Genomic DNA, 25,021 nt, shown 5'->3' on the forward strand with positions numbered 1-25,021 from the left:
GAGAGGCGGAGGAGGAGGCGGCGCCGGCGACGCGGACGGCCCAGCCAGCAGCAGCAGCAGCCGCCATCGCGCCCGCCGGCCCGCTCCAAGGTTACCGGCCGCGCAGCATCCCCGCCGGGCGGGCGGGCGGGCGGGCAGGTGGGTGGCGCGGCGGGAAAGACACGCGCGGCGCCCCGCCCGAGGGAGCGACGAGGCCCCTGCAGCGCCCCCGGCTGGAGATCTCTCGGCCCTGCGCGCCCCCGTCGGCGGGCCACGCGGCTCCGCGGTCGGCGGGAAGCGGACGCGCCGGCGTCGCCGCGGGCTGTGGGGGCGGGCGAGGAGAGGCCTGCCGCGGCAGCCCGCAAGGGGCGGCAGGCGGGCAGACTGGCATTCCAGGCCCGGCAACGGTTGCCCGCCGGCCCGCCCGGGCTCCCTGGCCGGGTCGCCACCTCCGGCGCCCGCCTGCCACGCCGCCCGCAGAGCCGGAGGCAAGGACGCCGCTCGGCCCTGCGCCGCCTCCGCTGCAGCCGGGAAGGAGCGCAGGGCCTGGCCCGAGCCTCCTCCCGCCAGGCGGTGCCAGGCCCCGCCCCCGCCCCGGCTGGGCACCCGGCTCCCCCCTCCTGGCCAGGCCGGCCGCTTCCTGGCAGGGGGTGCCAGCCCAGGCCGAGAGAGGCCCCGGGGCTGCGGAGGAGCGGCCCACCCGTACGCACCCGCGGCTGCTGCCCGCTGTGTCCCCGGGGCCTTCGGTCGGCCTGCCTGGCAGGTGGGGGCACCGGGCACCCGGCGGCTGTGGCGCAGGGAGGCTGAGGCGGCCCCCGCTGTGCTGGGCGCTCCGGACTGGGCCGAGCCCACCGTGGGACCCTGTGTTGAAAGCGGAGGCTCTGCGGGGTGGGCAGGGCAGGGCAGCAGCAGCACGCTGGGCAACGCCTTCTGAGGGGCCTGGGAGAGGCAGGCAGGGCTGGGGAGCAGTGGGAGCTTCTTGCCAGAGCCCTTGCCGAGCGACCAGGCCCCGCAGGCCCCTGCTGTCCTCCCTGCGAGTTCCAGCAGCCTGGTGGGCCACCCCCACAGCCTTCTCCAAACTGCCATGTGTCAGCCCTGCTGCCACCACCACCGTTGTGGGCTCGTAAGTGGCCACAAAGCAATCTCAAGTTTTACAGCACTCAGGTTTTACAGCCTGCATCAGTGACCCCTCACCCAGCTGCCTTCCTTCCAGCAAAGTCTGCCCATGCCCCAAATGGAACGCCAGTGGAAGAGACAAGGGGGGGCTCAGTGGTGGAGACTGCAGGCCTGTAGGATCATACTTCCTGCTTGTGTGGCTGACCAGCAGTGGCTTGCTCTTGGGGCCATCACCATCTTCAGCAGACGGAATGGGCTCCCTTCCTCCTCTCTGATGGCTCCCTCTCATGTTGCCCCAATTTCAGTGGGTGCGAGGGGGATCCCAGGGTGCATGGGCAGCGCTGCTCTTTGCCGCTGCCCTAGACGAGTCACTTTTCATCCACCCGTCACCATGGCTGCCTGTGTTGTGACACTGAGGTCTGGGCAAGTGCCCCACGCCTGTTTAGCAAGGAGCTGATCAGTTCCTGTGGGCATAGATCTGCCCCTCCCCAGTCCTGGAGTGAGAGTTGGCACATGCTGGAAGCAGTGCGCCTTATGGGGCTGACTGGGCTGCACCCATCATTGACCGTCATCCTTCGGTGCCTCTTCTGTTGGTACTATAGGGGAAGGCTGTCCAGAGCTCCACTGTTCTGAGACTGGGTATGTGGGGCTGAGGACTGGGGAGGACCCCTAGTCAGGCTGGGGGGGATTTCCTGGGCAGCCAGAGGCATGACCGCTAACAGAAGCGGTCACGTTAAGCACCCGTCTGTCACCTGCCCTGCACTTTCTCTTCACAGGCTCCTTTGGCGGCTAGTAACCTGCAGTGCGTAGGTGCACAGCTTCCTTCAGGTGCCTCGAATGGGCGTGGGCCAACCAGGCCACACTGCCTTCTGCCAGGCCAGGCTGCCTGCGTATTCAACTTGGTATTTGCCTGCCCTGCTTGGTGGAGCTCTCCAGGTTTTGCACAGCCCTAGCTGGAGTTGTAAGACCGCCCTGCTGGCCCATCCAGTCCAGCATTCCATCTCCAGTAGTGGCCTTGCTGGGGAAGCCCATGGGCAGGGCAGAAGGGCCCCCTCCCCTCTGCAGCAGGACTCTGAGGCAGACTCTCATGCCCAGGGTGGCTCCTGTGGTGCCCCCCCCACTATCCTGGCAGGTAGGAACATTCTGCTGTTCTGCCTTGCTGTCCTCCCCCCATGTTTCCTGTTTAAAGAAGGGTCCCGTCAGATGAGAGGCTGTTTGAGTTGCCTGCCTATTCCCATGGCAAACTTCAGGAGCACCCTGGGAAGGTGACGTTCCAAATAAAAGGTGCCTGAGCACTGAGAGCTGCACTTGGGCAAGCCTGAAAAGCCACACGCTTGGGGTGGTTCAGTGCAGAAGGAGGCACTAGGACACCCACCCCACTACTGGGCCTGAGGTGGCCCTCCCTGCATGTAGGCCAGAGGCTGCTAGAGCTTGTTCTCTTATCTGGATGGGCAGTGGGGGGGGCAGGAGCAGCCTTCGTTGCACCCTGTTTTATGGGGAAGGAGTCGGAGTCAGCCGGCCATAAAAACTGGGAGCAAATAAAGGAGAGCTGCCTCTGACCTCTTTTCCAGAGCCCAGGACCAGGAAGACACTGACCCTTGAGACGCTTGGTGATGGCGATCCTCCTGGCTGCGACCCGGGTCTCCCGGCCTTTCGCCCGGCTGGTGGCTGCGAGAACTCCTCACCTCAAGGATGCAGCAGCCGGCCTTCGGTAGGTACTCCAGCAGGGGTTTTGCAGGCACTCTTCTGCTGGGCGTGCACAAGGCTGGTTTCCTGCCCGGGGGGGGGGGAGTGTTTGCTAGAGACTCACTGGGGAGTTGTCTCCAGGGCCAAGTGGGGCTGATGCCTCTAGCTAGCCAGAGTGCAGGGCATGGACTCCCATCTGCAGGGCCAGACTGGCAGCGTAGTTCGAAATCCAAATTCTCTGCCCAGATTGGGCAGCTGCCAGTCTCTGACCAGCAGGAATGTCTGGATACGTGTTTCTTTTTTTTAAATACAAGATGCTCAGGTCCCCGGGAAAGGGCATTCTGGCCCTGATGCTGCCCCCGGGGGTGGGCTGTTTGCCACCCTTGCCTCATCTTGCCGAACACAGAAGGTGTCACCCCCTTCAGCCTTGGTCGGCTCCCTCTAAGTGCCTCTGGTCTCCCCAGTGCCAGCTTCTGGATTTAGCTGCCCCACCCATGAGCGTCCTGGACTGTTGCATGCGGCAAAGACGTGGGAGGCAGGTGGCTGCTGTGAGAGCTGCTGAGCCTCTGCAGAATGGGGATGCAGGCACCCACCAAGCTCCCCAAAGAGTGGTGGTCCATCTCAAAGGACTGGCCTTGTGGATTTGAGTTGGGGGGGCTGGACAACAGGGCAGGGGTTCTGGGCAGGCTTTGGAGCAGCTGCTCCTGACTGATTGAGAAGTGCTTCTGTGTAGGAGGAGGGGCTGCTGGGACCCTTGGGGGAAGTGGCCCCCCTGTCCTGGTGCTCTGTACCACCCATCTTGGAGAGAGCAGATCTATCTGTTGGTCTGCGACTCCTTGGTGTTGCTTCTACAAGGGTGGCGTTGGAAGGATCTGGGGGATCTGGGAGGCTGCCAGTGCTGAGGGTGTTCTGCATGGCAGAGCACATGGGCCTGGCCTCACGGCAGGAGTGGGCCTGGCAGGCAGGCGGCAGGACCACAAGTGCCTTGGCAGTGCATTGTCACCCAAAGACCGAGTGTTGGCCTCTTTTGGCCACCTGACTAGCTCAGCATGGGCCCTCCAGGGGTCCTGCTCTGTTGCTGCTCAGGCACAAGCACCTTTGTGTAGAGCACTGCAGAGAGGCCAGGTGAAAAGGGGGGACCCTTGCTGTGGGGAGCAAGGACTGGGAATGGGTCCAGGGAACAGAGCTGGCCTGGTTCTGGGGCTCTTTGCGTTCCTGCCGGGGCCTGCTGCTGCTGCTGGGTGGGCAAAGGCTTCTCTCCACAGCCTTGGTCCTACTTCTCATTGCAGTCACAGGAGAAAGGAGCTCCTGGGACAGCCCGTGGTTGGAGTAGGGTGCCGGGGGGGGGGGCTCCCACAAAACCTACTTCCTCTTCCCCTGCAAGGGGTCTGATTGGCCAGGGTGGGGATGGGAGAGCAACCAGTGGTCAGCAGCTCCACCTGGTGGCTTGCATTGGCAGAATTCCGCTTCCTGTGGCAGGTGCAGGAGAATCCCTGGATGAGCCCTCCTGGCAGTGCTTGATGGGGGAAGGAGAAAATTATTATTGTTATTTATTATTAACAGTATTTATATACCGCTTTTCAACAAAAAGTTCACAAAGTGGTTTACAGAAAAAATAAAATAAATAATGGCTCCCTGTCCCAAAAGGGCTCACAATCTGAAAAAGAAAAGAGCTGGACACAGGGGGCTGCTGCCCTGGACAGCTCCACAGCAGCCCTCTTCCTGCCCAGCAGAGCCCCCCTCCCGCCACCGAGTCTGGCTCACCTGCAGGGCCTGCGCAGCAGATCTGGAGGTCCTTCACCAGCCTCCTGCTTGTCAACGCTCTGGCATCTCTGATTTCTTCCTAGCGGCAGCCTGTGACCCTTGTCCTCTGCAGCGACACTGTCCTTCCACCCTGGGGGACCTTTAGTAGTCCTGCGGGGGCGTGGGGAGTGGTTGGGAAGATCACTGGGACACCCATGGTGGTTAGTGGGGGATGTGGCCTGGTTGCCACTGAGGCAGGCTTGCAGGGCAGAGCTCAGGTCTCCCAGAGGCTCTTCCCTCCCTCAGGCACTTGTGGTCTCTCTTTCAGGCCCCCTTCTGAGCTTGTCTTCTCTCTCTCGGCCCTAAGGAGCCGGCGGTCCTACGGAACAGAAGTGGAAGAGGTGAGAGTGCCCTCAGAAGGACCTTCTGTGCCCTCTTTGCCATAAAGATGAAGCGATGTCCAGAAGAGGCTGCATACATGTTGGGATGAGAAAGGCCGTCCACATCCACCAGAACTCCCTCTCCAGAGGCAGTCTGCTCCTTGCACTGGGGCAAGGAGGAAGGGCTCTGTCCTTCTTGGGGGCGTGTGACAGGCATCCGGTTGATCAGCCAGTTGCGTGACCACCAAGAGGTGGATGATATCACAGGGCCAGCTAATTGGATGGTGTACACCCCTCCCCCGGATGTCTGCCTGCCCTTGCCCTGATCATGTGGGGCTTGGGTGGCCAGTCAGCTGTCGCATGCCAGTTCCGGCTGGGAGGGGGGGCTGTTCAGCAGGGTCTCTTGTCAAAGCCAGACCCAGACATGCAGACATACCAACTGACCCATCTGCTGTACCAAATGTCTGTTCTGCAAGACTGCAGAGGTGCTTCCAGAAGGCTTGGGAGTGGCTCTCTAGGGTGCTGAGACATCACAGAAGCCTCTGCAGTGCTAGATGGGTCCCCAACTGGGGGTGGATGAAGAGGAGAGTTGGTGATAGTTGGCGGACCACCGAGGCTCTCCATGGCTTTGTCCCTCTCCGTCTCCTGCTCATGGCCTTTGCTCCTGCTAGCGCCCCAGGCCCCTCTGCCCTTGCGTGCTTGGAACTGTTCCCCGGGACCTCCTACGGAGTCTCCTGATCCCTGCTTAAAGGCTCCCTGTTTCTGTGACGGCTTTGACCCCAGGCCTTCATGTCCTGCCTGCTGCTGAACTCATGCCTGTACCCAAAATAGGTGCATGCCGTCTGCTGTCTCCACTTTTGTCCTTCCCCTGCTGTTTCTCATTGTCGGAATTGAGATTGTAAGCACCTTGGGGACTGGTCGTCCCATTCCAAGGTGTGTGGATGGCACTGCCTCAGTCAGTCTGGCCTGTTTGCGCAGTGTATGGACTGATTGCAGGAGTAGGACTTGGTGCTACCCAAACTGGGGACGAGAAGAGGGAAGCACAGCTGAGAAGCAGTGGGAGAGACTGATGGGGAGGGCAGGGCCTGCTGCGGCCCCTGGGGTGAGGGTGAGTGCCGCCTCCTACCCCAGCGCCTCTGTCCTGTGCCGCTTCCTTCCAGATTGGGGAGCGCCCCGTCCTCATCACGGGCTGTGACTCGGGCTTTGGGTTTGCTCTGGCCAAGCACCTGCATGAGAAGGGCTTCATTGTCTATGCTGGCTGCCTGCTGAAGGTAAGGATGTAACCATCCTGAGGGGCCTTAAATGGGGTGGAAAGGCGGGGTATAAATCCCTTAAATGAATAAGTAAGGATGGGGGGGTGCTTGGGAGGGCTTGTCATGCTCCAGCCTTTCCCTGTGAGTCTTGGCTGGAGCTCTGCAGGCATCGGAGCCCCCTGCCAGGATGGCGCTGAGCTGCTGTGCTTCTCACCTGCCTCTGCTCCCCTTCCTGAGTCATGGGGCAGGCAGCCCAGGAAGGGAGGGGACAGCAACAGGGCTGTGAGTGCCTCGAACACGCCTCTAGGTGAAAGCCCTGGCTGTGGCAAGGAAGGTGAGCTTTGGACCCTGCTGGGTGGAGCTAAGCCTGGGTGTGTCCGGCGTTGCAGCTGACCAGTGCTCCGTCTGTCAGTCAGAGGCACTCCTTGGCGCTGCTTCTCAGAGCTGCCAAGGTGCCTATTTTCTGTGCCTGCAGCTCCCAGCGCCCTTGTGTGCCCAGCCCAAGCCCCCTGCCACCAGGCCTTTCGAAGCAAAGTAGTGCACGGAGACTGGTCTGCGGCAGAGGTCATGGCAAGGGAAGGGTGCCTCGCTGCATTTCCTGTCCCTGAGCTGGAGCTTTTCTGGGCGCAGAGACCATGTGGTCGAAGGGGAGCTGGGGGAGCACAACTGCCCCTAATGCTTGTGAGGAGCAGGGATCCGGTGGGGGTGGGGGTGGCTCTTGAGAGCGCAGCTGAGGCCTCTTCACCCACCCAGCGAAGGTGCCTCTGAACGCCTCTCTTCCTGCCCACCCTGCCCACTCTGCAGTAAGGGGGCGTTGAGGGCAGGGATACGGAGAGGCTGCTCTTTGCTCCCTGGCCCCATTCAGGCAGGTGGAGCACAGAGACGCGGGGCTTTTGGGGGGCTGTAACCTCTCTGCTCCCTGTCTTCAGGAGAGGCCCCCATCCTCACTCCCATGTTGTCTTTGTTATGAGCTTTCCTTTCCTCCCCACAAGTCCGTGGCATGTGCTTGCCCCAGTGACTTGCATGAGGCAGGAGGAGGGGCAGCACTTAGGAAGATGGGGAGCTCGCCCCTCCTCCGTGAGGCCTCCTAGGGCTGCACAAGAAGGCAGCTTCTGAAATGGGGTACTGTTGGAGGCCCCCTTTGGAGAGTTGTTTCATAGAATCATAGAGTTGGAAGGGGCCTAATAGGTCATCTAGTCTAACCCCTGCCTCAGGCAGGAAATCCTCTGAGAGCATCTCCAACAGGTGCTTGTCGAGCCTCTGCTTGAATATCCCCAGTGAGGGAGAGTCCAGCACCTCTCCCGGCAGTCTGTGCCACTGCCAAACCGCCGTGTTCCCTGACTGTGAGGAATCTCTTCCAGCTGTCTAATCGAAATCTCTCTTGCAGTTTGTACCCACTGGTTCTAGTTCTAGTGTGAAAAGCTCAGGGTTTCCTCAGGGCCTTTTGTGCTTCCTGCTGAGGACTCCTCTTGGAATCCATCTCTTCCCCCCCCCCCGCCTGAAGGCCCTGGTGGAGCCTGACCCTGGGCTGCTGAGGAGCAGGGTTCCCCCTTCTGCTGGCCATGCCTGGCTGGGCACCCCTCTGCCGGCCATGGGGGGGGGGGCTCTTCCACCTGCAGTGCCTGGACCTGTTAGCCAAGGGAAGACAACCTCAGCTAGCCAATCACGTGGGTTTTAGTGGATCAGGCCATTGATTCTGGCTGTTGATTGGAGGTGGAAGCGGAGCCCTGAAGGAGGGTGGAGCCCACTGGTTTCGTGTTTTGCAAGTCTTGTGAAAGGCATCCTTGGAGAAGAGCCACCTGAGGCTGGCAGCTGTGCTCTTGGGAAAGGCATTCCCTCCCCTCCCGAACGGGAGGTGCCTCTCCTGAGTGCTTGGCTGTCTGTGAGCCCTTCCCTGGAAAGCACACCAGTGAATGGGGCCACCGCCTTCTTTTTCAGCTTTTCACACTGAGTTGCGGCCTGGCTTGACGCTGGTTCTCTTCCCTGGCCCCTCTCTGCACAGGGTGTGGAGTTTGCCACCCCCCCCACAGTGTGAGTGAGTCTGGCTCCCCCCACCTTGCAGAGGGGGCATACTGAGTGGAGGGGGCGGCTTGCTGAAGGCCAAGTTTGAAGTCAGGAAGTCCAGCTTCGAAGGCTACTCCCTTTGCCTCTGTGCTGCACCAGCTTGAATTTGGGAAATCATGGATAAAATGCAGTTACCTCATAATTTGGAATATGCCAGAGTAGTCAGTCCTGAAAAAGATGGGGGGAAAGGTGCCTTTCGTGGATGAAGCGTCCCGGTGGGTGGGGCGCTGGGGTGGCTCATGGCTGCCTCTTGGGGGTGAGAGAGTGCCTGCTCTTTCCAGGACCAGGGGCGAGGGGGCTCCAAGGACCTGGATAACATGAAGAGTGACCGCATGAGAGCCGTGCAGCTCAACGTCTGTGACAGTGAGGATGTGAATCGTGCCGTGGACTATATTTCTTCCACCCTGAAGGACCCGCAGACTGGTAGGTGGGCCTGGGTGTCCCGAGTGTGACGGCGCGAGGCCTTTCCCGCTGTCTGTCCCTTGCAGCCCGCTGCTCTTGTCGCTCACCACTTGCTGGCCCAGTGACCTCCTTGAAGCCCGTGACGGCGCTCAGTGCCGCTCAGAGACTCGGCCTCCCTCCTTCCAGCTCCACCTCAGCAGCTGCCTGCTGGACTCTTTGGCCCAAATGTTTCCCCATCTCTCTCCTGTCCTTCTGAATCCTCCCTGTAATTGTCACCCCCTGGAGTGGGGAGGGGCAGCCAACCCCTTCCGACAGAAGCAACAGAGACCTGCAGCACCTTAAAGACAAGCCCATTGATGTCAGGATAGGCAACGGTGGGCTGGGGTTGTCTCCAAGAGGTGCATGAGGGGCCCTCCTCTGCTGCTGGGGCATGTGCGTGTAGGCATATGGCGTTTCTCAACACACATCCCTATAGAGAGCTCTGTGGTGGAAAAGGAATAGGTTGGTGGCTGTTGCAGGGAAAAGACCAGGCCCACATACAGTAGGGGACACAGCACCTTCCTGGCCGACTCAGGTCTAGGGTGGGTCTCTTGGCAGGTAGGAGCACAGACCACATGGGCGGGAGAGGAGCCTGTCTGATCCTGTGGGAGGCAGTGCAGCTGGGGCTGTCATGGCTTGCAACAGGGTCTGCTGTTCCTGGTCCTTGCACCTCTACCTGTTGTTGGTTCGGGGCTCCTCACTTGACTTGGAATGTCCCCCACCATCTTTGTTTTCCGGTGTTAGCTCATTGCCAAATGCTGCCCCGCCTCCTTTGACAATGTTGCCAGAATATGGCCCTTGTTTCCCCCTTGGAAGAAACTGCAGTTTGGGGTCTGCCCTCTTGCATCGCGGCTGCTGCAACACTCTCCTCTTGGCTCCTCTGCCTCCACACTCTTCTGCTCTGTCTCCCCCCTTTGCAATCTTCTCCCTGGGCCCAGATCTGACTCCTTGTCAGTCTTGCCCCCCCACCTCTCCTGCCTGCACTCCCCTCTAAGTAGTCCCCAGATCCGGTGCTTCCTTAGGCATCTGTGCCCCTCCCTCCCTCCCTTTCTGGAAACTAATCTGTTCTGCACAGCCATCATTGCAGCGCCTTCTTCCCGATTCCCCGTTGTGTACCAGCATGTAATGGAGTTGCTCTGCTTCTCTGCCCCCCAGTTGATACTCAGCACGTTGACCCCACTCCCTCGTGTAAGGTCCATGGATGGCTCTGCTGTGCCAGCTGTTCCAGAGGGGAGCTGGACCCTAGCTGCTTCCTTTGGAGTCATTGCTTCCACCCCATGCCTGCCTGGTCTGTGGGGTGAGGGGGAGGGTCAGACTGCACCCTTTGCCACACAGCTCCAGGCCTGCAGCACCAGCTGGCCGCAGGCTGAGGCTGGGTAGTGTAGGCGGGAGGTTGTCTTTGGGGCAAGCGAGGGGGCTAGAGCAGCAGCAGCTGACTCCACCTGGACCCCACTTCAGAGCAGCCTCAGCACAAGGATTCCACTCCACAGCCCGAGGGCAGAGGGGCACTAAAGTGCTGACTCCTCCCCCCCCCGGTTCCGTCCTGCAGGACTCTGGGGCCTGGTCAACAACGCCGGCATCTCCACCTTTGGAGAGGTGGAGTTCACCAGCATGGACACCTACAAGGAGGTGGCAGAGGTGAACCTGTGGGGGACCATCCGCACCACCAAGGCCTTCCTGCCTCTCATCCGCCGAGCCAAAGGTGAGTAGGTGTGACTGCCCTGCAGGGTGGGGAGCTTGCCCCGTGGACTCTGGGCACAGGAGTAGATGGGGGGCCCCTGCCCGCTCCTTGCCCCGGTGACCCCACCTCCTTGTTGTGTCCCCACCGCCAGGTCGTGTGGTGAACATCAGCAGCATGATGGGGCGCATGGCCAACCCTGCCCGCTCACCCTACTGCATCACCAAGTTTGGGGTGGAGGCCTTCTCTGACTGCCTGCGCTACGAGATGCGCCCCCACGACGTGAAGGTCTGCATCGTGGAGCCCGGGAACTTCATCGCCGGCACCAGTCTGTATAGCCCGGAGCGCATCAAGGCCATTGCCGACAAGATGTGGGACGAGCTGCCTGAGATTGTGCGCCGGGACTACGGCAGGAAGTACTTTGATGAGCAGATCGCCAAGATGGAGTCCTACTGCAGCAGTGGGTCCTCCGACACCTCCCCTGTCATCGAGAGCATCACGCACGCCCTGACTTCCACTTCGCCCTACACTCGCTACCACCCCATGGACTACTACTGGTGGCTGCGCATGCAGGTCATGACACACATGCCGGCGGCCATCTCGGACCGCCTCTATGTCTATTGATGGGGGTGGGTCGGGGCGGGGGGAGGGTGCCTCCTGTCACCGCCAGGAAGGGAACTCACGTTCAGGGTTGCGCTGTACCCCTCCTTCCCCAGTAGTCACTTGGTGAGTTGGTTTCAGAGTACTGTGTTCTTAGGCCTCAGCTGTTACGTTAGTTAGTTTATACTTTGGAGCATAATTTAACCCTTGCATGGTGTGTCCCGCAAACAGGCGTTCGTTGTGTGTTTCAGAGGGACCCAGCTTAGCACTATTTATTTCCATGTGTTTCTGTTCCCTTTCTGCCATCCATCCCATCCCGCTTCTCTTCAGGCAGCCACAGGTCTTTGCTTTAAGGGCTGCTCAGAGGAACCGCCTCTTCTGGGCCCGTCGCCTCTGGCCACGCTGCTCTTGGAGATGGCCTCCCCTGACGGCAGCTGCCACAGGCCAACTGCTCCTGGCTCCTTCCACCGACAAACGCTCTGCCTGCCACCGGCCTACGGCTGCAGTACAGGGAGGGAGAAGCAGGATCTGAAGAGTCTGCTGCCTGGCCCTGAGATGGGGGCCGGGGGGGGGGGTCTTGCCTGTGCCTGCTGTTTGCACACTCCTTTCAGGGGGCCTGTGGACCAGGAAGCACGGAGCCCAGGGTAGCTGCTGCTTGCTCACAGGATCATTCTTGCTGCCACTGTGTCTGTGCGTTGCACACTCCAGCCTGTGGGCTTGTGGCCCAGGGACTCCGGGGCTGAGGAGAAGCTTTGCACTAGAGATCCTGTCTGGCACGCTGACTGGCCAAGGGGCGGTAGCTTTGGGGGAGCCTGCCCTGCCTGCTTGCAGCCAGCCTCTGTAGTTACAGGAACGGGTCACCCCACCAGGACACCAGCGTCCTTTCCGCTGGAGACTGCGGAGTTCCTTCCCTTCCACCCTCTTGCCTCCTTTCCAGCGTGCTGGCTCCAGAGGGTGCCTGCCCACCCACTCCCAGCTGTGCGTGCCAGGTGCTCTCTGCAGCAGCGCCGTCCTCGTAACGTCAGTAACGCACACGCACGAGTTGCCAGCAGGGCTGGGCAGCCTGGCTGGCCAACCTGCTCCTTATTGGGACAGGGCTGTGTGGAGACCTCGTTGGTCTCCTGCTGACCTGCTCTTGGAGTCCTTCTTTTCTTTCGCACAAATGGCCTCTCGAGGGAGTTGTGCAGAGGTGTTTTCGGGATGTGTTGAAGGCGCTCAGGGCTGTCCCTGGACATGGATGAAAATGTCTGTGAAGGTGGGGGGGAAGGGGGTTGGGTGCAGCGGCATGGGGGGGCTGTCCCACATTTGGGAAGCATCTGTGATCAAATGTCCTCTGCCTTGATTAACATTAAATGACAGTGACAAAGGAGGGTCCTTTGGTCTCGTGAACTCTCCCTGCTTGGGGTGCCGCTATGGTATGGGGAGGGAAGCTGGTGTGCAGGGGGGTGTTTGTGGGATGGGTGAGGGTGGTGTCCCTCTGGGAAGACAAGAGTGCCCGCAGCAGTGTATGGCTCCTGCGTGCCCCCGCTGCCTCCAGGCTTCTGTAGAACCCCATCTGCTGCAGGTGGTAAGTTGTGGGGCAAACTTCTCCCTATATGCTCTGGGTGCTTCCTCTTCCTGTGCTGCTGCAAGGAAGTCTGAAGTGAGGCAGTTGAACCCTGGCCTGATACTTTTGCCCCTGCTGCCAATGTGTGCTGCTTGGGGCAGACGTATGCTGGGAAGGGCTGGGCGCTTGGCCTCGAGGGAGGCAGCCTTCTTGCCTCAGCACTCCGGGGTCCTGCTAGGGCTGGAATTGGACCTTGCCAAATGTGAAACCGCAGAATGATTTTCCCAGGGGCACCAGCCACAGCTGGACAGGCTCCTGCTGCCCCGAGGAGTCCCCTTCTTTCCCCAAGCAGAGGGGAGGGGAGGGGAGGAGGCCATGGTGAAGGGGAGGCAGTTGTCAGGGTGTAGCCCCCTGGCTTGTGAGTGGCTTCTTCTGCTATGTCTTAGTGTTGTGGTGAGAGACCATCTGTGCTGCTGTGGCTTGGCCTCAGGGTGAGCCTTGCCACTGACTGCCAGCCCCACAGCCCCACCATTCTCCCTCCAGCATCTCCGGGGGGGGGGTGCATCAGTGCACTGCTGTGGCCATATGGCTCGCTCCCTGCTTCTGCTGCTGGGGGAGCCATCGCTCTGCAGCTCCTGCCCCTCGGCTGACCAGTGCCTTTGGCTTGGCCACAGCACTGCGGTCAGCTCTCTCCTTCATAGGGAAGGGGCTCCCACCTTCTGCCCATTTGGGTGACCATTGTTTGCGCCCTTTCCAGCTCTGCAGCGTCCTGGAAGTGGGGCGACCAGACCTGGACTCGGTGTCACAGCCGTGGCTGCAACACTCTACATTGGAACAGGGCCAATGCAATGCGAGCAACCTTCCTCCAGCATGGGATTTCCCTTCTTCCCAGGTGCTTGGGCAAGAACTGTTCTGCCCCAGCCTGCTGAAGCCCAATCCTAACTGCGCTTGGTCCTGGGTGCTGAATAGCAGAGGAGTCCAGGGGGCGGGACAGACCATGTGGCTCTGTGCATGGCCCTTGCAGGCCACTTGGGCCAGGTGCTTCAGCGTCCAGTGCTGCAGTTAGGAAGGGGGAGCTGCTCCCTTGAGAGGCCTGGGTCTGGAAGCTCTCTGCCCACCACCCTTCAAGGGCTGCTCCCCAGTGTGCGCTGGATGGGTGGGTGCCAGCACAGCTGCATGTTGGGCTGAAGCCCTATGGGGTTCAGTGATGGGGGAACCAGCCAGGTGGAAGAGGCAGAACCAAAGAGGGTGCCTCAGGTAGCAGATGGGGGGGCTCATCCACCTCTGCCTATTTGCCTCCGCTACTGCTCCTCCTTTTCCTCCCACTTGCTGGATGGGGTGGGGGAGAAGGAAGAGGCTAGGGAGTGGGGAGGAGAGTGGGAGGCACTGCAGAACAGCAGTAGGGAAAGGAGGCAGCGTCGGGCATACCCCATCTGTGCCTGTCCTGCTGTTTCTTCCATGGGCGGGTAGGTACAGATCCTGGCCACCTGAGTGAGGCAATGCCTTGGAGGGCTCCCCCCTTTCCTAGCAAGTGCTGCATGGCAGGTGGGGGAGGTGGGCCTATTGTTACCTGCTGCTGCACACATGAATTGCTGTCTGTTTTGCTTGTGAGGGCATGGGAGGAAAGTGGCCTTGGGCCCTTTGTGCACAGCAGTCCTGCAGGGTGGAGTGGCAGGAGGGTGCTTGGCCTGGCCACTGGACAGCTTTCTGCATGGGACATGGTGGCCCCCAATTCAGCCTCCCTGCCGGCCCCAGGCCACACAGAGCCCAGAGCAGCACCTTGTTCCATGCCTGTTACAGAGCTGCATAGGGCAGTGCACCCTATTGAACAGGTCAGTGCGGGAGATCCCATTTTCAAGGTCCAAGAACAGCCGGGAGGGGGAGCTGCCAAGGGCCGAGCTGGTTGCCGATCCCTGCAGAAGCCACAAGGTCCTGGCTTTTCCCATAACACTGCTGTGGGTGGCCAGAGCCTTTGGCTGGCACTGCCTGGCCAGAAGCGACAAGGCAGGGATTGTCTGTGTCTTTCAGTATTCACGATGGGTAGGAGCAGTGTCAAGGCAGGCCCTGGCACGGGGGGGGGGAAGCAGGCCCCCCCTTTTCATGCACATGCCCCTGTGACATTCGGGCTGGCTCATCTCCAAAAGGAGGTTGTTGAGGGGAGGGTGCCTGTTTGTGTCCTCAAGCAGCTGCCTAGTCCCAGTTTGAAGGGGGTGCCTGGTTTGGAGCCACCATCGCCCCCAGGCTGGCCCAGCAAGTGTAAGTCTCTGGGGTTCTTAAGCTTCTTCAGGTTCCCTTCAATGGAGCCATTTGCACCATTTAAGTGCTGGAAAGTGTGTGTGTGTGGATCTGCTGGCCTCCCCTGGCTGGCTGAGTATCTGTCCTGGGAAAGAGAGTGGGTGTCAATGGGCAATTTTCATGATGGAGAGAGGTGATGGAGAGAGGTGAAAAGCGGTGTGCCCCAAGGATCTCTCCTGGGACCGGTGCTTTTCAACCTCTTCATAAATGACCTGGAGACAGGGGTGAGCAGGTTGGTGGCAAAGTTTACAGACAACACCAAACTTTTCCGAGTGGTAAAGACCAGAAGTGATTGTGAGGAGCTCCAGAAGGATCTCTCCAGACTGGCAGAATGGGCAGCAAAATGGCAGATGCGCTTCAATGTCACTAAGTGTAAAGTCATGCACATTGGGGCAAAAAATCAAAACTTCACATATAGGCTGATGGGTTCTGAGCTGTCTGTGACAGATCAGGAGAGAGATCTTGGGGTGGTGGTGGACAGGTCGATGAAAGTGTCGACCCAATGTGCGGCGGCAGTGAAGAAGGCCAATTCTATGCTTGGGATCATTAGGAAGGGTATTGAGAACAAAACGGCTAGTATTATAATGCCGTTGTACAAATCTATGGTAAGGCCACACCTGGAGTATTGTGTCCAGTTCTGGTCGCCGCATCTCAAAAAAGACATAGTGGAAATGGAAAAGGTGCAAAAGAGAGCGACTAAGATGATTACGGGGCTGGGGCACCTTCCTTATGAGGAAAGGCTACGGCGTTTGGGCCTCTTCAGCCTAGAAAAGAGACGCCTGAGGGGGGACATGATTGAGACTTACAGAATTATGCAGGGGGTGGAAAGAGTGGATAGCGAGATGCTCTTTTCCCTCTCACATAACTCCAGCCCCAGGGACATCCACTCAAATTGAGTGCTGGGAGGGGGAGGAGAGGTGCTTTTTCCGGAGAGGTTCCTGGGGTGCGAGTGACCGGCGGCTCGCGCAGCTGCTGCTCCCACGGCAGGCTGGCTGCCTGCCTCCGAGCGCCGATGCAGGGGAGGCGCTCTTCACTCTCGCGCAGCGCCGGCAGCGCCCGAGGCCGCGCGGGGCCGGACTGGACAGAGCCGAATCGGCGCCGAGACCTTCGCAGGCGCCCTCGAGGGCGGGGCCTGAGCAGCGCCCCAGCCCCGCCCACAGGACACGCCCCGCCCCGCCCGCCCGCCAGCCGGGAGGGCTGCGGAGGCGCCGATTGGCCCGTGGGCCGAGCCCCGCCCCCGCCCCGCCGGCGCCATCTTGCCTGGAAAGTTTGGAGTTTGCGAGCGGGCAGCGCCGCCCCGCCCGCCATGCCCGTCAGGAAGGAAGGTGCGCGGCGCGGCCCCGGGGGGGTCCGGCCGGCTGGCTGGCTGGCTGGCTGGCTGGCGGGGGCCGGACGGGGCGGGCGGCGAGAGCCGCGGGCCCCGGCCTGACAGCCCTCTCCATCCCCCCTCCCCTTCCTTCCCTCCGCAGACACGGCGCGGGCGCTGCGGCTGCTGGAGGAGTACCGGGCGCGGCTGGGCCGGGCGGAGGAGCGCGGGCTGCGCGGCTCCCTCGAGCGCGTCATCGGCGTCTTCCGCAGCAGCCTCTTCCAGGCGCTCCTCGGTACGTGGCGGGCGGGCGGGCGGGCTCCCCGCGCCTCCTTCCGCTCGCGTCTGCCGGCGGGCTCGGCTCGGGGTCCCGCGCGGGGTCCCCGGCTGCGGCGCGGCTGCGGCTGCGGGCGGGCTGGCGGCCGCCTGCCTGTGGCTGCACGGACGCTCGCGGGCGCCGTGCGGGGAGTGCGGGCTCGCGGCGGGGGCGCCCGCGTCCCGCCTCGCTCGCGGTCTCCGGGACGGAGCTCTTCCTGCCCCCGCTCAGTGCCAGGGCTGAGGGGCTCGCTCGCTCGCTCGCGCACGCGGACGGGAGGCAGCCCGGCCTCCCCCCCGCGCCCGCACCGGCGCCTCTGCCCTCCGCGCCCAGGGAGAGCCTGCTGCCTGCGCTGCCGCTGGCTGGAGGGCGCGGGCGAGGAGGGGCTCCCCACCAGGGAGGCCTTGTCCGGCGGGGCGGTCCCTGTCCGGTCCTGGCCCGCCATCCGGCCCACTGTCCTGGTGTCCGGGTTCGCTCCGCGAGGGCCCGGGCAGCCTGCGGCAGTGAAGAGGCGGCAGCAGCACTCGCAGAAGACGAGCGGCGGCAGCTCCCGAGAGGCCCAGGCCTGGGACCGGCCCTGGAAGGGTGTTGAGAGAGGAGGTGGTGACGGGCCGGACTCGGAAGGCTGTCTGGAAAGAGGAGTCTTCAGGCTTCGGAGAGGAGCGCTTCGCAGTCCGGGAGGGAGCTCCGCAGTGTTGGGGCCGCTGCTGAGAAGGCTGCTTCTTGCTGCCAGCCCACCCTCCCTGGGTGGCGGCGCTTCTGAGGGGGCCTTCTCGCTGGCCCGAGGGGACAAGCCCAGTTGCACGGGAGCAGGCGGTCTCTGAGCGACTCTGGCCCAGAGCAGTGCAGGGCTTTAACGGTCAGAACTCGCACCTTGAATCGAGCAGCCGCTGGAGAAGCTGCCCCACAGAGTCAAACCACCAGTCTCCAGGAGCTGCGCAGGCCGTCGCCTTCCACACTAGTTTCAATTTCTGAGCTGTCTTCAAGGGCCGCCCCACATAGAACACGTCACAATAATCTAACCTCCATGTCACTGTGGCCGGGTCTGCGTGATCCAAGTATGGCTGTGGCTGAGCAAAGGCTCCCTTGGCCACAGCTGCCACCTGGGAATCCAGGAGCAGCTGTGAGTCTAGGCGAACCTCCAAGCTGCGGACCTGCTCCCTAATGACTTGCAGTTGCCATTGTCAGCCATTGGCTAAACTGGCACCTCAGAACTAGCCCTGTGGTCAGTCCTGGGGCATTCAGTAATTGCTGTGCATCTTGAAGGAGTCTCCGGCTTCCAGGGGCGCTAAGTTCACAGGCAGCCAACACGCTGCAGTTCTGTGCAGTGTGTTTTGCTGCTGCTTCTCTTTCCAGAGCTGAGAATTGTGTGATTGAAGGTGGGAGAGAGAGGGCAACTGTAATGACTTGTCTGCAAACTTGTGTTGTGAGCACACTTGAGTGAAACTCAAACAATTTCTCTGTGTCCAGACATTCAAGAATTTTATGAAGTGACTTTGCTTGAAAACCCCAAGAGTGTCGATCGCTCGAAGCCTGTTGAGTATGTGCAGCCTGTGAATACCTGGGACTTCTCCTATAGCCCGCAAAGCACGACGGTCACATCTGAAGTGTTGCCAGGCAGCCTCAGTCCAGCCACAGAGGTAGGTGTGTGTGTGTGCTTGAAATGTGTGTCTTGACCCTGGGGAGGATCTTCACTCTGAAAGCAGGGCAGGAGGATCGGAATGCAGCAGGAGGTTGACCGAGCTTGGAAGTCTCAAGAGTTGCTGTTTGATCTGTGTTTTGGGCAGCAGGGCATTTTGAAGTGGGCACGAGGGGGCAAATCCTCAAACCGGATGTGAGACGTGTAGTGTTTCTCCCATTCCCTCTGCCCCTCTCGCCCATCCTTCTCATTAGTATTCAATTCTGTGATTTGTTGCACTGGGAGAGGAGTGCGTGTGAATGCACAGAGCTGCTCTGCGCCACGTCAGTCCTGACTCCTTAGTGATGGGCAGCAGTCGTGCTCCAGGCTCTTTCCCAGCTGCGTGTGGTGCTGCTGCCTGGAGTGGAGTTCTTGGCAGTGGTGGCAGCCATTTGCTACCCTGCGCAAAGAAGATTTTGTAGCTCCCGCTTCACGCAACAACATCAAAATTCAGGGAATGCTGAGCACATACAACCTTTTACAGTCCAGCACTGTTTTTTCTACTGGCTGCCTGCTGGTGTTCTTTTGCATCTTTTTAGATTGTGAGCCCTTTTGGGATAGGGTGTCATTAGTTATTTGATTTTTTTCTGTAAACCGCTTTGGGAACCTTTTGTTGAAAAGTGATATATAGATGCTGTTGTTGTTCTACAGTGCAGGCCTGTTCATGTCTACTCAGAAGTAAGTCCCATTGTGTTCAATGAGGCCTATTTCCAGAAAAGTGTATGTAGGACTTCCAAAGTAGTGACAAGCATTGCCCACCAGCCTCAACACTCCGCCAGCTCCCAGCTGCTGCCGGTCAGAGTCAGCCCGGGTGCAGCGCAGCAGAGCAAAGGTGGGGGTCACCACCACCACCCCTGTGCTGGTGTGTGTGCCCTTCACCCCAGTGCGCCACTGTGCAGCCCCTTCCCAGTGCACAGAAGATGGGAGGCGAGGCATACCTGCTGCTGCCGCCATGGGGGTGCATCTGTGCTCACAGAGGTGTCCTTCAAACACACACACACACACACACACACACACACACACACACACCCCTGGGGGCGAGCGCTGCCCTCCCAACCCCCTCCTGGAACCTGGCCAAGGCACCTGAGAGACTTATGTGATAGCAGCAGCAATGTGGCGGGGGGGGCCTGGGAGGAGTGCACGCAACACCCCCTGCATGCGCAGACTGGGAGAAGAGGCTCTCCCAGGTACCCAGGGGGCCTTCCTCCTCCTCCTCTTCACTTCTGTTGCTCCATGCAGTGCTGAGTCCCGCAGCTGCCCAGCCCAGCAGGGGCAACTGTGTGGAGGAGGGACCTCCCAGTCCCGGCCAGACAGAGTCCATGACTCCCCGGCCAGACCCTCCCCACTCCCTCGCACCCCCTGCCGTGGCTGACTGGCTGGGAAGAGCCACCTTGGATGTGCTACTGCTGGTGCTGGCCATGGCAGCGGCGCTGCCTGACTTGCTGCACCCACCTGAGGGGTGGTTCCCAGCCCCAAGGTGCAAGCAGGCACACCGGCATCCCGTGGCACCATCCAGGACCAGTGCCCTGCCAGGATGAACGTCGCGTCCACCCACGCAGAATTACTGCTGCCGCTGCTGCTTCCACCTTACCAAGCTTGTGTGTGGCGATGTCAGCGGGCTGCTGTTGCCTCCGTAATCTCCTGTGTACTGGCAACAGCCTGATGTAATTCACTCGTGGTTATTGTTGCGCCCCAAGCCTGTAGTCCGGTGCACCTGCCACCCCCTGCACCTCCTCAGCTACGCCACTGTCTCCTGGGACCTTCTGTGTCCAGAGCAGGTGCTTGGTCAGCGGCCTGCTGCCCCAGGGTTTTCAGTGTTGCCTCTGAGGGTGGGAAGCACAGGCCCACCTTCCTGCTCAGTTGCAAATCTCTGTGTTGGCTGAGGTGTGCTGCCTTCTCTGCCTGATGCTGTTTTTCATCAACAAACTGTAGTTTGTTGTGCTCAGGGACGTATCGGTTCCCCAAGCATGTGCACTTTCAATTTTCTTGCTCCCTCGTTGTGGAACTCAGACGTTGGCCAAAACTGTGGTGGTTGGACTGAGTTAACCCTCCCCCCTTTTCACATCATGCCCTTTTCTCTGGCTGATGAAAGATGGCGCCTGCTGCCATCTCTGGATGAATTGCAGGGCCATGGCTCAAACCAACTGGGTGTCAGCGGTGTGCGAGTTGAGAAGGTTGAGGCGAAGGGATATCAGACAGTGCTGATGACGGAGCGGCAGGCTCTTTGGCCACCTGAGGTGGCCCTCTGCATGTGGTGGCTATGGGAATAAGGCGCCTCTTGGAGCTTGCTGGAGGAGATGAGGGGTTTAGATTCAATGTGTTACTTCTGCTTGTTTTTTCCTTAGTGGAAATGGCCACCGAGCTCCCTTGCTGGGGGAAAATTAAACCTAATCTTCCTCCACCTCCTGCACTGCTTGCTGGGAGGGCCTTGTTGGCCCCCAATTACTCGTGTTGTCTGGGGCATTTGGTGGGCCGCTGTGAGATACAGGAAGCAGGAATAGATGGGCCTATGGCCTGATCCAGTGGGGCTGTTCTTATCTTCTTATGTTGCAGAAAGATTATAGTTGCCTCCATGCTGTGATTTTCAGACTTGGACCACATCACATTGGTGGTGGATGTCATCCACGGTGGCTGCTGCAAGCAGCAGGACTGGGTTTCTCTCAGCGTAGGGCTTGTCAAAAACTGATAGAACGTTGCTGTTTTCAGTGGAGTAAGGCACAGCAGTATGTTCAAAGTGTGTGTGGAACACAGCCCTGTCGGTGGAAGTGCCTTCAGCTGGCAGGACCCTTGCGGTCCTAGAAGAGCTGCTGACCTCATCATGGGGCTCCTTCTGCAGGTGGAAGGAGCGGTTGAGTATTGGCCAAGGATGCTAATCCCACAGTGTTGCATTGGGTTGTTGGCTAATTGCATTTGTCTTTGTTGGGCTCATTCAGCTTCAATGTCGCAGTGTGGGGTTGGCGCTCACTGGAGGGCAGCTGGAGGGAGGAGTGACCTGGGTGCTTGACCCAACGCCTCCTGAGCACCCTCCTTGATGAGAACCCAGGTGTCCTGGGGAGTTGCAGCCCATAAAGTGGATGAGGAGTGTGATGGTGGAAGAAGATGCAGGACCAGAGTTTGGTTCAGAGCCTCTTCAAGGTCAGCAACTCGCCTGCCATTGTGTCGATGCAGAGGTGTCTGATAGGGCTTTTCTGGGTGACCAGGAGGATGCTGTGCCAGGTCCCTACAACGCAGATGAGAAACTGTTGGTGGCCAACTGCTGACACACATTTCTGAGACACTTTGCTGAGACACTTCGATGCTTAAGTCACTGGTAGACTTGGTCACTGGTAGACTTAAGTCACTGGTAGACACTGGTAGACTTAAGGTAAGTCACTGGTTTGGACTTGGATTCCATGGTAGGAGTCTTCCTAGACACCTGCTTGCCTTGTCTTGATAAGTTTGTTCGGATGTGTTCAGTTTGGGGGCATGGGCAGGTGTCCTGAGGTTAGAGATAAACCATGTTTTCTCTGGACCTTACTTACTTTGGCTGCGGAATGTAGCTTGGGGAGGGCCTGGTAGTTTGGGGGCTGGCTGTAGGGGATGCTGCTTTGAGAGGATGGATTCTCCCTCACTGGAGATTTTCAAGCTAAGGCTCAACAAGCTGGAGATGCACTAGGCGGATTTCCTGCTACAGATGGGCGGTTGGACTAGATGAGAAATTGAAGAATGAAGTTGCTTATCTCTTGTCTAAGATGTGTAACTTGTCCCTCAAAATGGGCACAGTGCCAGAAGATTGGAGGATAGCAAATGTCACGCCTAACTTTAAAAAGGGAAAGAGGGGGGACCCGGGAAACTATAGGCCGGTCAGCCTAACATCTATACTGGATAAAATGGTGGAATGCCTCATCAAAGATAGGATCTCAAAACACATAGACGAACAGGCCTTGCTGAGGGAGAGTCAGCCTGGCTTCTGTAAGGGTAAGTCTTGCCTCACGAACCTTATAGAATTCTTTGAAAAGGTCAACAGGCATGTGGATGCGGGAGAACCCGTGGACATTATATATCTGGACTTTCAGAAGGCGTTCGACACGGTCCCTCACCAAAGGCTACTGAAAAAACTCCACAGTCAGGGAATTAGAGGACAGGTCCTCTCGGGGATTGAGAACTGGTTGAAGGCCAGGAAGCAGAGAGTGGGTGTCAGTGGGCAATTTTCCCAATGGAGAGAGGTGAAAAGCGGTGTGCCCCAAGGATCTGTCCTGGGACCGGTGCTTTTCAACCTCTTCATAAATGACCTGGAGACAGGGTTGAGCAGTGAAGTGGCAAAGTTTGCAGACGACACCAAACTTTTCTGAGTGGTGAAAACCAGAAGTGATTGTAAGGAGCTCCAGAAGGATCTCTCCAGACTGGCAGAATGGGCAGCAAAATGGCAGATGCGCTTCAATGTCAGTGAGTGTAAAGTCATGCACATTGGGGCAAAAAATCAAAACTTTAGATATAGGCTGATGGGTTCTGAGCTGTCTGTGACAGATCAGGAGAGAGATCTTGGGGTGGTGGTGGACAGGTCGCTGAAAGTGTCGACCCAATGTGCGGCGGCAGTGAAGAAGGCCAATTCTATGCTTGGGATCATTAGGAAGGGTATTGAGAACAAAACAGCTAATATTATAATGCAGCTGTGAGATACAGGAAGCTGGACCAGATGGGCCTATGGCCTGATGTAGTGGGGCTGTTTTTATGTTCTTATGACCTTGTAGGTCCCTTCCATGATTCTGTGAGAGGAGGCCTGCTGACATCAGTAGTGAAAGGGACTACTGCAAAACCTTTGTGAGGAAAACAGATTTTCTCTGGAGACTCCTAGGCTGACATTGAGCGATTTTTGAAGAAGGTTTTTTTTTGGCTCAGGGTGCCGTGCTGGGCTTCACTCCACTGCTGGGCTTCCTGGATGAATCTTGATGGTCTTTGATCGTTTGCTGGTCTGGGCTGAGGCCTGATCATGGAAGGAAAATGACTTTGGTTGCCCTGGCCAACAGTTAGCGCCTGGAACTGTGCAGAGGAAGTGTGTTGATTCTGCTGGATAATTTGGTGCCTCTTGGTGGTGTTTTTCAGGACCACTTGGCGAGGGTTTGCAGTGGCTCTGCTTCTGCCCACCTGGTAGGTTCGAGGAAGATGGTTCTGGACGCCCCAAGGTTTGGACTCCTCTCTGGAGCTATTTAACAGTGTAGCCACTGGGGGAGGCTGCCTGTGTGCTCGGAGTGCAGTGGCACTCACATGCTGAAAATACCCAGTTCTGTTTCTTATTTTGGTCTGGAACCAGGGAAGCAGTGGAGGTTTTGAGCCTGCACCTCGCAGCTGCAAGGAACTGGATGTGGCTTATGAGTTGTAACTTCATCCAGAGGTGCAGGTGAGAAGGTTCAGGCTGGGTTTGCAGCTTGTTCTGGATGGGGCCATGCTCCTGTTGAATGGTCTGGTGTGCAGCGGGAGTGCTCCTGGGCTGGTTTCAGCACATGCTCAGTCAAGACATCTAGTGTGGGCTGGGGAGGGGTGGCAGCAGCGGCGCTTCCTCTTGTGCCTCTCCAAGATAAAAAGAACCCTGCTGGCCCCTCTAGTCCAGCTTTCTGTGTCTCACAGCGACTCACCAGATGCCTCAGGGAGCACGCAAGATAACAAGGTCCCTGTATCCTGCCTCTGGCAGGACACTTCCTTGCCTCTGGCATTCAGAGATAAGCTGGAATCTACCTCTAAAACTTGGAGGTTGCACATGTTCATCACAGCTTATAACCTGTAATTGACTTTTTCTCCATTAATCTGTCCCAACTCCTTTTAAAGGCATCTAGATGAGGCATCATCATAACCTGTGGCAAGGAGTTCCACAGACTAATCACACACTGGGTAAAGAAATATTTCCTTTCGTCTGGTCCAACTCTCCTGCCAGTCAGTTTTAGATTCTGTACAATAATTTTCGCCAGCTGTTGCCCTCAGGGCCTGCCCTGACAGGCTGTTGCTCGATTTGGAGGTGGGACAAGGTGTGAGAGGTGGAGCCTCCTCCGCTACCTGAGTTCTTTCTCTGATCCACGTGGCTGGCTGTTCTGTGGGCTGGGCTCCGTCCTCGTGTCCCTCCTGGACTAGGGCCTCCCCCAACGTCCAGGGCTTGGGTAGTGCGGCTGTCCTGGGTGGTGTGCCACAGGGCCGCCTTGCCACAGGGCCAGCTGTTGAGGAGGGTTTCCAGTGTCTTCCTGGGCCTCCCATTGGTTCTGGGAGAGCTGCCCGTTCTCCTGCCACCTCTGCTGCCTTTGAGGGCTCTGCCTTCTGCCAGGGTGTAAAGGGGAGACGACACAGCAGGCTGCCTTCCTTTCCTTGTGTTCTGGCAGACTCCTGCCAGTTCTTCCATTCATTTCCACTTGCTTGCTGCCTCTGCAAGCGCCAGCCAAAGTCCTTCTCAGCAGTGAGTTTGGGTGCAGCCGTGTTGAAAGCTGAAGGCCCTGAAGCTGGACTCTGACAGCTGCCGCAGAAGGCTGCTTGAGCTGTGTCAGTCAGTGTCCGATTGGTCTGATTGCCAGGCTGCTGGCTGGGGCCGGTTTTAGGGAACGGATCTTGCCAGTTTTATGTATCCCTTTTAAATGTGTGTCCCGCACCTGTTGTCCCTAAAGAGATTGCCAGGATGGGGAGCAACAACGGTTTGAAAAGCACTTTTAAACAATGACATCAACGCACCTGGGGACGCACATTGGTGAGTACAGGCGTGCCCTGGTATCTGCAGGGGTTCTGTTCTGAAACCCCCCGTGGTTACGTGAAACTGCAAATACTGGCTCTGTTTTTACAGAGGTGCCGTGATACGTGGTGGTATTATTGGATGTCTGGTTTTGATGCAACTGTAGTAGCCTTAAAGCAGAGTCATGGTGTGCTTCTCAGACCTGAAGTCCTGCCTTGCAGCTTGCTGACCCCAGTGCCTGTCCTGTGGCTGATA

At 58.9% G+C, this 25,021-nt stretch overlaps 2 protein-coding genes across 14 annotated transcripts in view; both read left to right on the forward strand.

Annotated features, from left to right (window-relative positions):
- On the forward strand, positions 1-12,223 carry BDH1 (3-hydroxybutyrate dehydrogenase 1). Of its 3 annotated transcripts, none has more exons than XM_066622562.1 (7): positions 1-90; positions 2,667-2,806; positions 4,853-4,925; positions 6,065-6,175; positions 8,503-8,644; positions 10,212-10,364; positions 10,495-12,223. In XM_066622562.1, exons 2-7 carry the CDS (start codon positions 2,709-2,711, stop codon positions 10,962-10,964), a joined length of 1,047 nt encoding a protein of 348 aa, XP_066478659.1. In that variant the 5' UTR covers positions 1-90; positions 2,667-2,708; the 3' UTR covers positions 10,965-12,223. The 3 variants fall into 3 exon arrangements, with proteins under 3 accessions (XP_066478659.1, XP_066478658.1, XP_066478660.1); XM_066622561.1 differs by having other exon boundaries at positions 48-138; XM_066622563.1 differs by having other exon boundaries at positions 48-138; positions 4,892-4,925.
- A 3,808-nt stretch (positions 12,224-16,031) lies between these two features.
- DLG1 (discs large MAGUK scaffold protein 1) overlaps positions 16,032-25,021 on the forward strand; it is a 157,931-nt gene continuing 148,941 nt past the window's right edge. For all 11 annotated transcript variants that reach the window (XM_066622541.1, XM_066622543.1, XM_066622544.1 and 8 more), the window contains exons 1-3: positions 16,032-16,106; positions 16,251-16,382; positions 17,874-18,043. In XM_066622541.1, coding sequence (XP_066478638.1) covers positions 16,088-16,106; positions 16,251-16,382; positions 17,874-18,043 — 321 coding nt within the window. In that variant the 5' untranslated portion in view covers positions 16,032-16,087. The remainder of the gene's footprint in view (positions 16,107-16,250; positions 16,383-17,873; positions 18,044-25,021) is intronic.

This window comes from Tiliqua scincoides, chromosome 3 (genome assembly GCF_035046505.1).
Source record: "Tiliqua scincoides isolate rTilSci1 chromosome 3, rTilSci1.hap2, whole genome shotgun sequence".
Classification (NCBI taxonomy): Eukaryota; Metazoa; Chordata; class Lepidosauria; order Squamata; family Scincidae; genus Tiliqua; species Tiliqua scincoides.

Bases quoted from the DNA above. Each gene is read 5' to 3' on its own strand.
- BDH1 (XM_066622562.1), top strand. From the start codon at position 2,709: ATGGCGATCCTCCTGGCTGCGACCCGGGTCTCCCGGCCTTTCGCCCGG. The intron at 2,807-4,852 runs GTAGGTACTCCA...TCTCTCTTTCAG, and splicing joins GATGCAGCAGCCGGCCTTCG to GCCCCCTTCTGAGCTTGTCT. The intron at 10,365-10,494 runs GTGAGTAGGTGT...CCCCACCGCCAG, and splicing joins TCTCATCCGCCGAGCCAAAG to GTCGTGTGGTGAACATCAGC.